The sequence below is a fragment of the Pinus tabuliformis genome, chromosome 5_2 (assembly GCF_031772625.1).
Source record: "Pinus tabuliformis cultivar Carrire ecotype Pingquan chromosome 5_2, CPIR1, whole genome shotgun sequence".
In the NCBI taxonomy this organism is placed as follows: Eukaryota; Viridiplantae; Streptophyta; class Pinopsida; order Pinales; family Pinaceae; genus Pinus; species Pinus tabuliformis.
The window spans coordinates 327,743,955-327,757,599 of NC_142306.1; the positions used below are offsets into that span (position 1 = coordinate 327,743,955).

At 40.3% G+C, this 13,645-nt stretch overlaps 1 protein-coding gene across 6 annotated transcripts in view; it reads right to left on the reverse strand.

Annotated features, from left to right (window-relative positions):
• Positions 1–13,645, reverse strand: part of LOC149158830 (uncharacterized) — a 523,084-nt gene that overhangs the window by 371,558 nt on the left and 137,881 nt on the right. For all 6 annotated transcript variants that reach the window (XM_089436325.1, XM_089436329.1, XM_089436328.1 and 3 more), the window contains one exon: positions 1,184–1,283. In XM_089436325.1, the coding sequence (XP_089292451.1) occupies positions 1,184–1,283 (100 nt within the window). The remainder of the gene's footprint in view (positions 1–1,183; positions 1,284–13,645) is intronic.

Here is a 13,645-nt window from a genome sequence, read left to right on the forward strand (position 1 = left end):
ATCTCTTCCCCCTGTTAGTTTCAGGCTACAAACTCATTTATCTCCAAGAGCATTTAGGCCACCTAGAATATCCTTACGTAGGTCAAATGAAATCTAACCAATAGTAGAGTGGGTCGAGATTTGGCAAGGCGACCTATTTAGAGATAGAGGTTGCAATATACTTGTATTACAGAGCTCCCACATTTCTTGGCCTAACCTTAAGTAAGAAGGGCATCTTTTATGGCATGATCTCTATTATCTAGTGGCATGCTCTTGGAAGGATTTCCACACATTGGCTCACCAGCATGCTTTGTTTCCCTCAGATATGCCCAAAATCATTGAGCATGTTGGACTCATCCTTTAAGAGGAGGTCTTTAAAATGAACGTTGCCATGTGGGGTTCATTTTGGCAGGATTGGAGGTAATATCACTCTCAAAAGCTATACTCCCTTTTGGATCAATGTCAATGGATAACCCCTGTCCTCAATGCTTGTTTGGTTTCCTCATATCCAGAGGATGTCTGAGTTTGTCAATTGCATAGTGTGTGATCTATGCATCTGTGCTACAAACTTCCGGTTTTTGCATGGTTAGTTCTTTATCCAGGGCTCCCCTCCAAGGCTAGGTTGGCAAAAAATTATCTCTGTGATGGTCTCTACCCAGCCTGGAATGGCATAGAAATGGTGAAGCACTCGTTCTAAGATTGTCAGTTTGCCAGTAACTGTTAGAATTATGTTTAGGATTAGTATACAATGCTTCTTCAAGGGAGGGCACACTCAAAAGCAGCTCTTCTTGGTGGTTGCAATTATTTGGTCCACTCCTCTTTCAATTGGTATTTGGCATTGTTTGATGATCTCTACTCTATTTTCCATTTGGAATATCCATCATAGGTTCCTTTTTTTATAATAAGATCAGTTCTTTGACTACTTTATGTAACCAAGGAGGGATGACATATGTATGTAATTGTTGACCAATGGTTTTTGGCTCACTAAGGATGCCAAGTTTCTAGATACAATGGCATATTCTGGTTTTATTTCAGATTTAGTAGCACTGAGGAAGAGGATATAACCTTCACTGTATATACCCTTCCTTCTTTTATTTTGCTGATGTGAATGTAAGACGCATTAAAAAAAATAGTGACATGAAAACACTCTAAATAAAAAAAGTCAGTTATTTGACATGTCAAAGAACTATAATTATCTATGTACCTCAGCAATACGCTCTAAAAAATCTGATTCTCTTTCTAAAACCATGAGAGGTTCCTTAGATTTTGCACCGACATTGATGATCAATCTTATCAACCAACGCCTGTAAACAACAAAAACAAACATACAACTGATTATTTTTTGCAATTTTACACAAATCTTCAAATAGCAACAGAAACGAAATAAATCACCAAAACACATTGATTTACAATATTATATTAAGCATGAAGAATAGTGGAAGAGAGAACACATATTAATCATTTTGATCAGATATTGTGGGAATCAAAACCAAACTTCAAAATGGTCTATTGTGATTGAACCTGATTGAAGATCCAGATATCTGCCAAATCATTTCAGTTGTTTGCGTTGTTAAGTTTCATAGCATGTAAAAATTGCAGCAGAGAGAGTTTCAATGTTTACACCTCAACAAAACTTCAACCCAGTAAGAAGTGTCAAAGGAGGGTTTCAGCCATGGTACAAACAAGTGGGAAAGGTACCGATGTGTTTTGTACAAGTACAAACACCCTCAATCTGATTGCAGGAGTGCAGATTCGAAACCATAGAGATGGTGCAACTCTTTTCTTGATTATATAGGAGTCAGTGGAGTTTTTTTGGGTGTGGTTTTACAAGGAGACAAGGGCAATATGGTTGGCCACACAAAAGGTGCAAAAGGCTTGTTGGTAGTTTAATGAATGACCATGGGTGAGCTCCTATAGTTAATAATGTGTATCAGAGAAGAAGCCGATGAAGGGAACTCCCACCTTAAGAGTTTATTACCTTTAACTATCTAGATGGCAATGGTTCTATTCATGTTGTGATACAATCTTTGCACGCAACGTTTGGTGGTTTAAAGAGTGCCTCTTCTAGAAACCCAGATAGGAGTGGTCACCCATGTCTATAATTGGTAATGTGGTCAATATGGAGAACAAGTTTGTGACCTCAGACATGAATGTGATGATCAATTCAAAGCCAATAGTTGAGCCTTTGTGAAATGAGGCCATGTCCCCTTCTCAGGATGGACTAGGGCTTGCAATTGTATCTAGGGATTCTACCTTGGTGACTATGCATGAGGGCTTGGTGATATGAGATGGTCAATTAGATGCCAAAGTTAAGACAATGCCACTTATAATGAAGCTTCAACTTAAGGAGATAGGGGTTCCCTCTTAGCCTTCAGTCAACAACCATGTTGTAACCCCTCCAAATCCCAATGACTTACAACAATTTCCTAATAGACAATAAAGAGTATATTGAGTGCGAAAATTCCTATACTCAAGGAACCCCTACTGCAGCAAAACTAAAATTACTTCTCCTACTTGATTTTAATATACATTATCAAGTTATTTTTTGAAAAATACTGAAGTAAATTACTTCTGCAGCCTACACAAATTTAATTTGATTACATGAAACAAGAAACTGAGCAAAGAACAAGATACATAGGACATCGTTATTTTTGGACAAAATAGTCCCCATAAAAACCCAATGCGGGAAAACCGGTGCAGCAGCTCTGAGGGTTTAATATTATTAAGCAGTGGTTCTGAATACAAAGTTGGATGCCCTCCCGGCAATCCAATTACAAAGAAAAATACAATGGCGTAAAATTGAGTGAGGTTACCTCACTTCACCCGGCAGATTCCGGCTGATCCAACAACAGAACTGGCTAACCTCGGCTATCTATGCACTAGCCCTGCGTAAGGCCTGCGTCAACCCTGCACTGCCTCTTCTGCCTCCTGGAGCTTCTGCGTCAACCTTCCCCGGTTGTTCCAACAGCTCCCCGGCAATTCTGGATTTCTGCGTGAAGGCAACTTCCCTTCTGCACTGGCCCTTCTGGCTCTGCGTCAAGCCTGCATGGGACTAAACTAGCCCAGCATCAATCCCTCTAGGTGTTGTGATGCCTCCACTAGTGGCTCTCCGCCTCTCTACCTAGTATTCTCGAACTATCCCTACCCCTCTACTGCACAATGATCACTTAGTTCGAATTTCTCACCAGAAATTTCGAACTCTAGATCAATTCGTTCTCTCGGCGTGTGTTTCTAAATGAACCCCAAGCCTCCTATTGAAATTTTTAAGTCTGACACGTTAGAAACCCTTCATGCACTTTACTGATTTATTCCTACCTACTTGTTCTGTTAATTAACAAGTTATTTACCATGTAAATACTAGAAATAAATACAAGTACATGCTCAACACATTACAGATCATCAACTGAAGGAAATAGAAACAAGCACACAAGTGACACCGTTGTTTTTGGACAAATGTCCCCGGAAAAAACCCAATGCGGGAAAATCGGTGTAGCTATCAGAGGGTTTGATTTATTAAGCAGTTTCAGAATACAATCTAGGTGCCAAATCTGGCTCACCCAACAGAGAAAAATCTCGGCAGTAGTACCTCTCTACTCGGAGGCAGATATTCCGACTAAAACCCCGGATAAACACTCCGGCAGCTCCACAGCTCCAATCTACCCCACGAAACCCCAGCGTCAGCCTTTCTCTGGCCCAGCGTTAGCCCAACATCACTCTGGCTTTGCCTGTGTCAGCCTCCGGAGGCACTGCGTCATCCCTCTAGCCCTCTGTGTCACCCACGTTGGCCCTCTGAGGCACTGCGCAGCTCCTCGCTGCCTCTATGTGAACCCTGGCTGGCTCTACGTGAACCCTTGGCTGCTTCTGCGTCCCTCTCTCCGACTACTGCACTAATCCTCTCGGTGCTATCTCTGACTCTCTGCTTCTGTATTCACTGCCCCTCAGCTGCAACTCTGATCACTCTCTCAACTTTCTCAGCAAACCCAGCCCCAGAAAGTCGAAATATTGATCTCTTGGTGTGTTCTCCAAGTGACCCTCAAGCCTCCTCTTATACTTTTCTCATTAACAATTCAACGACCGAGATTAAGTCCCTAATCAACAGCTAAGATTAAATATGGCTTGATCCATGGCTTTTGGACCATTCTAACACATTTTTATATTAATTCACATTAATATTTTATTTTCCCTAAGTTTAGACTTAGGGACTCCATTAAAAATATTAATTATTTTAATATCTCCCAAACTGTTTAGAATCTACCCAAACCCTTTCTAGATATTGGAGATCTCATGTGCCTTAGCCTCTCCACCAATTTTCGTGGCTAGAGCACATCCGGTGCTACCCCAAATCAACACCTCCTCCTTATACTTTTCTCGTTGAGACTTCAACGGCCAAGATTAAGTCTCTAATCAACGACTAAGATTAAAAACTTGACTTGATCCGCTTTCTAGAACATTATCACCCATATTTTGATTAATACCCATTAATACTTTAATTTTCCTAAGCTTAGACTTAGGAACCCCATTAAAAATATTAATTATTTTAATAAAATACAATCCGAGTGGAATTTCACCAAACGGTTTTTGGGTTCTTTAGAATTCATGTGCTTTAGCCTCTCCACCAATTTTCATGGCTAGAGCACATCTGATGCTACCAAAAAATAACACTCCCTCTTAGCGAGGAATGTGCTCTAGCAACAATGTCCAACCACATATTGCTCTGTCTCTGAAGCATCTCCTTTCAACACTATTTTTGCCACCAACACTATGTTGTTGCTACCACTGTATTGCTACTCATGACACTGCCACTGCCACGGTTGCATCTATACTACAGCTCCATCTGCATATGTTGCTAACACTGCCACTACTAGCTCTGCACTACGTCATTTTCCAATTGTTGTTGCTCAGCAGCGGAAAATCATCCCAAATTTTTGAACTAACTATGGTCAGCATAATACCATGTGAATGTTAGAATCTGACTGCTACTAGTCTCTAACCCTCTGAATCTTCTGCGATGCTCCCGACTTCTGCATTGCTGCCAACCTTGCTCTGCGCTGATCAGTCTCTGGTCTCAGGCTACTGCATCTGTCTCTCCAACCAACCCACTGCATCATCTGACACTAAGTCCATCTCACTACTGCTGAATCTCGGGCTCCTGTAGCAAGGAATTGATCCAAGAGGTGGGTTCCTCAAGGATCCTGCCCACATGTAGTCCTCCCGACTATAGTTCTATATCGCGCCATTTCCCTCCTGGAGATGCATGGGCACTCATGGCAAACTCATATTCGTCAATTTTTGCTGGAGAAACCTTAGGATCATGTTTCTCATTCTTATCCTTTTGCTTCAAAGAACACTGGGATGCAAAGTGGCCCATCTCGCCACATCTAAAACATTTCACCTTCGAAATGTCCTTCTTCCGCTTCTGCTTCTGCTGTCCCTTTGATGCTAGAGCTACATTCTCCTCCTCCTCCTTGGTCTTCGTGCCACTCTCATTGCTGCCATTAAGGTTGACCTTAACCAGATCCCTCCTTAATTCTTCCTGATGAAGGGTTGCCCACATCTCCTCCCATGAAGTTAGTCTTTCCCTGCCTAATATACTTTGGACAAAGACTTGCCATTCATCCGAGACTCCATTCAGGGTCGTCCTTACCATCGCGGTAGACTAAGGAGTAGACCCCACTGCAGCAAGCTGGTCTCTAGTGTCCTAAAGACGTTGAAGATAGGAGTTAACCCCTTCTCCCTTCTGCATCAATGTCCGCTATAACTTTTGTTCTAAGTACATCTTCCGTTGTTCAGAAGAACCTTCATACAGTGAAGACAGCTTCCCACATTTCTTGGGTTGTATCGTTGCCTTGTAAGTGTGAGACCACATGATCTCGAACTCCATCGAGTATGAACCTCTTCTCCTTTCCCTGCTCAACCTTGTACTTCTTATTTTGATCATTGTCCGTGGGAACAGCCACAACACTCTTGACGTAAGCCTCAAGATCGTACTCCTCCAGAACAGCGAAGATACTTGTCTTCCATATGACATAGTTGGAAGCTCCTTCCAACCTGTCCTGATCTCTAAGCCCATGTGATGCCATCTCACCCAAACTGTCAAATTTACTCCTCTAGTCACTGCGCAACATTGGTTTGCTGCCCAGCAAGTGAAAAATTCGAACTTTTGAAGAGAAAAGTCCTCTGAGGAGAAAATTCCCCTTCTATGTGTCTCCATTCTTTTCCCACTGATTTCTGCCCCAGCAGAAACTGCGCCCTTCAAGCGCTACACTGAGGCTCTGCGTCACTCCCTCTGCCTCTACAAGCTCACGAACCGGAAACCGTACCTCTCTTTCGACTCTCTCAGAGAGAGATTTCCTCGGAATCTCTACTTTCCCAGCAAAGACTACACAATCCCTTCAAGGGGATTCGAATTTCTGCCAAATGCAGCTATTGGCCACTCTGCTCAGCGTTGGATCTACTCTTCCTGTTTCAAAATCAATGCTCTGATACCATGTGAAAATTCCTATACTCAAGGAACCCCTACTGTAGCAAAACTGAATTTACTTCTCCTACTTGATTTTAATATACATTATCAAGTTATTTAAAAAAAAAAATTGAAGTAAATTACTTCTGCAACCTACACCAATTTAATTTGATTACATGAAACAAGAAACTGAGCAAAGAACAAGATACATAGGACACCATTATTTTCGGACAAAATAGTCCCCAGAAAAACCCAATGCAGGAAAACCGGTGCAGCAACTCTGAGTGTTTTATATTATTAAGCAGTAGTTCTAAATACAATGTTGGATGCCCTCCCGGCAATCCAATTACAAAGAAAAATATAATGGTGGAAAACTGAGTGAGATTATCTCACTTCACTCAGCAGATTCTGGTTGATCCGACAGCAAAACTGGCTAACCCCGGCTATCTCTGTGTAGGCCCTGCGTCAACCCTGCACTGTCCCTTCTACCTCCTGGAGCTTCTGCGTCAACCTTCTCCAGCAATTCTGGATTTATACGTGAAGGCAGCGTCCCTTCTGCGTTGGCCCTTTTGGCTCTGCGTCAAGCCTGCGTGGGCCCAGACTGGCCCAGCGTCAGTCCCTCTAAGTGTTGCACTGCCTCCACTGGTGGCTCTCCGCCTCTCTGCCCAGTATTCCCGAACTATCCCTACCCCTCTGCTGCAGAATGATCACTTAGTTCGAATTTCTCAGCTTCCAAGCCTCAGAAATTTCGAACTCTAGATCAATTCGTTCTCTAGGTGTGTGTTCCTAAATGAACCCCAAGCCTCCTCCCTATACTTTTCTCGTTGAGACTTCAACAACCGAGATTAAGTCTCTAAGCAATGACTAAGATTAAAAGCTTGACTTGATCTGCTTTCTAGACCCATATTTTGATTAACACCCATTAATACTTTAATTTTCCTAAGTTTAGACTTAGGAACCCCATTAAAAATGTTAATTATTTTAATAAAATACAATCCGTGTGGAATTTCACCAAACGGTTTTTGGGTTCTTTATGACTCATGTGCCTTAGCCTCTCCACCAATTTTCATGGCTAAAGCACATCTGATGCTAACAAAAACTAACATTGAGAAGCACATGTATTCAGAGATGAAAGGAGATTCTTTTGTTGTCAAATGCCAAATGAGAAGGTCGTCAATTGCTAGTGTGGGTTAAACAAGGAGGTCAAGGGGATCTCCTTGAGCTCTTACTAGAGATTGGGATCGAAGTATGTTTGCTTTTTGTTTAATTCAAATGTTGCAACTCACCACATGTTATAGTCTAAAACATGGAATATTGGTGATTTACGAACCTATACTTAATCATGAAGTACAATTTTTAATCCAAAGGACCAAGGAAAGCTAATTATCTGCTATGGTTGGAATTCCTAACCCTACTAGCTAACACATGCCTTTTTGTTGATGTGTTTCCCCATAGATTTGTTAAAGATTTTATTGGTAATGGCCAATATAAATCTTTTAGACCAAACCCAAGGGTATGTGTGGAGGTGGATTTGAAGCAAAAGCTTCCCCACTTCAATTTTGTTTGCACCAATGATGGTGTTAAACTATAGAAGGTTTGATGCCTCAATCTACTAAATTCCTGCTCTGCTTGTCAAGGTCAGGATCATTTGAATCAAGATTGCCCTCTTCATAAACCTTATTATTGTAAAATCTAGCAAGCCTAGTGCAAAGCCTCACTAGGAAACCTAAGTCTTATGGCAACATGAGATTAGCCACCACTGTCACCTTAGTGGCTTCTCTCCAGTTGTTTACTGGTGGATATTATCCCCACAAGGGAGGCTTCCTAACAAAAAATCACCACAAGATATTCAACTAAGGAGGGGTCAATGGCGATGCAAGGTCTAATGATTGGAGGAAAAGGTACCAGAAGCTTTGGAAGGCTGAGATAAGAGTTTCCTAAAGTTCAAATACACTTCCCTAAGATCTTTATAATTTATAAGAGAGTTGTTATAAGTTAGGATTTGTAAGAAATGCAGATTTAGGGCATAAGATGAAATATAGCAGCTCTAGGAAAAGCATATAAGAGAATATGTAATGTCCCTTCTGAAATTAAATTGTTACAGGTTTATTTATTCTACAATTCTGACAATTTTGGAGGCCATGGGACCCATGTGATTTTTGGAAAAGACTTAGGAAGGAAAAAGGGGCCGAAATGTTTTGTTGGCATAGCGTGAGGCCACCCACATGAGGAAATACGCACCTACTTAGAGGGAAGTTCAAATGGCTAAGGAGGGAAAGTCGAATTGCTAGTTGGAGGGGGCCCACATGGGAAAAGTGGCCCATGAATTATAAATAGAGGAGGCTCAGCCTCATTTGGTATCTTTTGACATATTGAACTCAACCTTAGTTGCTCAAGTTGCTTAGTCTAGAAACTGTGTTGTTTAGCACACGAGTGTCTCCGAGCGGAGATCTCAACCCTTGCTTTGGTGGACTTCGAGTGCCACCCTAGCAAGGCAATTCGTACTACCTTGTAGGAGAGCTGGTGGAGTTTCACAATCATATCATTCAGCATTTGTCTCAGTCAGTGCATGTTTCTAGAGTATGCAAAAGGGGAAATACACAGGGTGTTGCTTGTGGGTTCCTCTGGGCAGCAACTGTCGAGGGAGTTTGGGCATTGAAGCTATAGTGGAGGATCAACCTTCCGGGAGAGTTTTGGAGCAAGAGGTTGTTGCATTGGAGCAATTCGATTTACAGTCCCCTAGCTCACATGGGAGTTGTAGGAAGGAATTGTAGAGCTGGAGTTGGCCGGGAGAAGTAGGAGATCACTTGGAGGGTCATTTGAGGAGGATTGCTGGAGTTGGGGGAGCAGAGATTGACAGGATCAGTCACAGCAACAGAATTCGAAATTGGAGGGGGGACAAGCTGTGAAGGGTCAACTTTTTAAGGTTGGAACCAAGGGAAACCCTTTCTGAGTTTTTCTGGGTTTTGGGGAAGGATCACACTCCTAATTTTATAGAATTTTTTGCGCAGATCTAAGCGGCCAAATAGGGGTCCCAACTCAGCCAGCAACTAGAGGAGCTAAGGGGAATTTGGGCCAAAATTATGAGGTCAACATTTGGCCCTCCTTCGTGGGTTATTCTGGGTATTTGGTGGAGAGGTCGGGATTAATTTTCCGTAATTTTCTGAGCACCGGAGGTGGGGTTTCCAGCGACATCCTTGCAACAGACATCACAGTTTCACAAGGGCAGCGTGGAGCATCATTGCAGCAGTAATTGTGCCATCTGGGCTTGACATATTACCACCTGGGTTTGATCACTCTTGCCATTGAGGCAAGCCCAGGTGCACCACTTCCACATTATTGTACTTTTCTCCCAGATTATAATAAAATGGCTCAGCTATTGGATATTCCTGGACTTTTAATGGGTGTGCATTGAATGTTTCAATTTTATGGTGTTGTTTTTATTATTTTCTTTGCATAGCACTATTTTCCCTAGTTTGGAACATTACAGAAAATCAATAAAGGGTCAAGGCTATCAATAAGGCCAGCAAGGGTTAGGGTAGACAATGAAATTTATGGCTGAAAATGGATATGACAGCAATAAGTACCAAGACGTCAACCTAATTTTGGGGTTAAAATATGCAATTAATGCTAGACATTTTCTTCATTATTTATTAAATGTAATCCCTTCCAATAAGGAAATAACATATGGACATAAAATTGCATAGATTTTAAGCTAACCCTAACCCTAGTTACAAGAAATTAGAGAAAGAAAGAGAAATTTATAATGGTCAACACCTACTAGACTAGTGCCTCTATCCAATTGGGCAATGGAGTCAATTAGGGTGAAGTCAATGATAGAGGTCTTTGGATGAAAAGGGTGGAAGATTGAATTTCTTCACTTAGAAAACCTAATGACTTCTCTATGTGGGAAATTTTAAGGTCAAAGGATGCATGAACCAAGTCCATTTGATGGATTCTTGCAAGACATTTTACATACCATAAAGAATCAAGATTTCAAGAAAAGATATTGCACTTTTTCATATGGCACACATAGAAACCCTAAATTCAGAAATTTAAGATGCAAAATGGAAGAAAATGAAATTAAACTTACACAATTCCAACAAGAACCACTTTAGTCAGTCCCAAAAGTTGTTGAATTTTGTAGCTATGGTCAGTCTTCATAATGTGTCATTTGTACTTGTAATGATGAAATATAAATTATATTTGTGAAAGAAAATTTTATTTGAAGCATCTTCTTCATGCTTTCAAGAAAAAGTAAATATTTATTTGATTTTATATTTGAAAGAATAATTACGAAAAGAAGGAAAAATGAAAAAATTGAATTTTTGTATTTGACACTTGTTGTCGCTCAAATTGTAGTTACTTTTTAGGCTTCTTTAGGGTGACTAACACTTGATTATGCCACTGTTTAGATTAGTCTTCAGATCTTGTTGGTAGTCCTTATAGATGAGATGATGAGCAACTTGTTGGGGAACCAACAACTCAAGGATACACAATTGAATGGCCTAGAAACTTGGTTTGAAATTAAGCAGAAAGTATGATTATTCAACACAATTTGATTAGATTCCTTAAGATTATGAATTAGAGACCAGTGCCTTTAAGTTAATTACTTGCACAATATGGATTAATATTCCAAGTTACCGGATGAACAGTTGCTGCAAGATGCAAAATCTATCCTAAATGAAGTGCAGGACCTAAATCTATGTGAGATGCAAGCTCTTGGTAGATTTTAATTATATGCCTAGTCTAGGTGAATCCTTCTCCTCAATTCTTTTGAAGCTAGTCTTGAATGCAAGTTGTAGAGAGAAGTCCAAGGGAAGGAGGCTAAGGGCTCATTAACGATACCTCCCATGGAGTTCTAACCATCCAGGTGCCTCCGTTCCTACAAGGGATTTCCCACAAGAGAACTACAAAGTCATTGTGTTAACTGCAAGTGAGGGTCCAGGCTTCTCAAATTGTGTGAAGAAGATGGTCCTCTCTTTCTTACAACCAAGCTTATGCTTGGAGGTAAAATTTAAAGATCCACTTCTAAACTAGAATGAAGATGCAAGATATGAGTTATTGCTTCAATGAGATTATTAAATATGTTAAATGCTTCAACAAGATTAAATCACTTGAAATCAAAATGCTTATAATGATATTCAACACAAGATGACAAGAGAAATACAAGCAAATATATGAAGCACTTAGAGAACGATTTAAAGACTATCTCAATGAAATAAGATTAGGAATTCCAATTATCCAAGAGCATATCAGATCTTATTAATGTGCCAATAAGATCTCAGTTAAGTCCTCTTATGTTAAATATTACTTAACAATTAAGCACAAGAACAAAATGAGAACAATTTATCACTTAGATCATAAGCCAATGAAGCACAATAGATGATCTTAAACACAATAATAATAAGCGCTAATAGAGACAAGCACAATAAGAGATTGCTAACAGTGATATGCAATGTATGCAACTAGCAATGCAAATGCAATTTACTAACAATGACTAGATATCCTTAAGACAAGATGCAAGACATATGCAACCAGTTAACCAATGATGAGATCACTTGAGGAATGCACCAAACTTTTGCAAATTAGATCAGCAAGTTATTAGTATGAAAACAGTCCAAAAATTGACAAGAGAAGCTACAAAACACAACAATGATTAAGCCCCTAGGTGATGAATGTTAATCTTGTAACAACCCATCTAATTGACCCATTAATAAAAATGTTAAACCTTATAATATATGAATATATCTATACATTAAACTTTATGATATATAGTTAGACCTTACAAATATAATTTAAAAGATATATATATCATTAAATAATTATAAACATATTTTGAAATGTTATAAGTATATATATAACATTAAATAATTATAACATACATGTGATAAAATGTTATAAGTAGAAATCGTTTAATCTTCATAAAATATATTAAATAAAGGTTATGAGAAATATCATTTAAGATATACCATGTATTAAAGGAATGTTATGAATATATATAAATTTAAAAGTTATGAACTATGGAAACAGCGTGCCAACATTGATATCACATTTGTTCAATCGTATAAAAATATCTGAACTCATAAAGACCCCTACCTACTGAAATTTATCACTGGAAATATCGCGAGAGACTTCAATGCTGAGAGGCGGTGGCTGCAAGTGGGAGGGCGGCCACCGCCAGGCAAAGGGGGATATTTATAGCAGCAGCCTGACCCGGGAGCAGGGGGGAAAAACCGGAGGAGGATTGAGGATTGATCAGCAAAAACCAGGAGATACCTTGCAGTGGCAGAGTCTTGACTGATCTGAGTTCTGGGCACGGAGGGACAGAGAGCCTCTGTGGAGAGCTTCTCTGGATTGAGCAACCAGGTTGCTCTGTCAGGTCGGGTGGAATTGGTCGTCTCAGAATTGAATCAAATCAGCCAGCAGTTCAGGATTACCAGTCCTGAAGCGGAATCGGAAGTCGGCAAGCAGCTCAGGTAGGTGCAGATTTCAATTTTATGTATTACTGTTTTCAAATTTATATGCGTGTCTATCTGGTTACTGTAAATTAATAATTAGGGCACTACAAATCTCTTATGTTCTTAAGCTTGTTTGGGAGTTACTTTTTAGGCTTCTTTAGGGTGATTAACACCTGATTATGCCACTGTTCATATTAGTCTTCAGATCTTGTTATTTATGACAGTCAATATAAGAGAGGAAAGGTGAGAGGATCAAACCCTTTAGGCCTAGCGTTCTAGCTCCAATGGAAAACTTGTCTTGTTGGGGCACAAAAGAAACTAATTTTGACCTTGAGAAAGCAATGTAAGACCTCCAACACCTGCAACCATCAATGACTAGACTGAAAACCAAAGGAATGCTCTCAAAACTCCACGGCTAGGGCAAATTTAGGCCTTCTCGGCCTGTGGCTATGATAGTTGAGAAAATATGGCAAGTGCAAGCCCCAAAACTTGATGTGTAGCCTTCAAAACTTGGAGATTGGCCCTTTAAAAGTCCTGCAACTCGAATGTATTAGTGTGAAAAACAAGATTGTCGATGGGTCAGCGCACCTAGAGCATGCGGCTAGGGCTTTAGACCCTCTAATGCTTGTGACCAAGCCTAGAAGTGGCCCTAAGGCTAACGGCTAGGCCTCAAGAGGCTCGAATGATGATGAAAGAGAAAAATAAGCCTTCAAATCCCTTCCTCGATGGATAAAGAGCCTGCAAA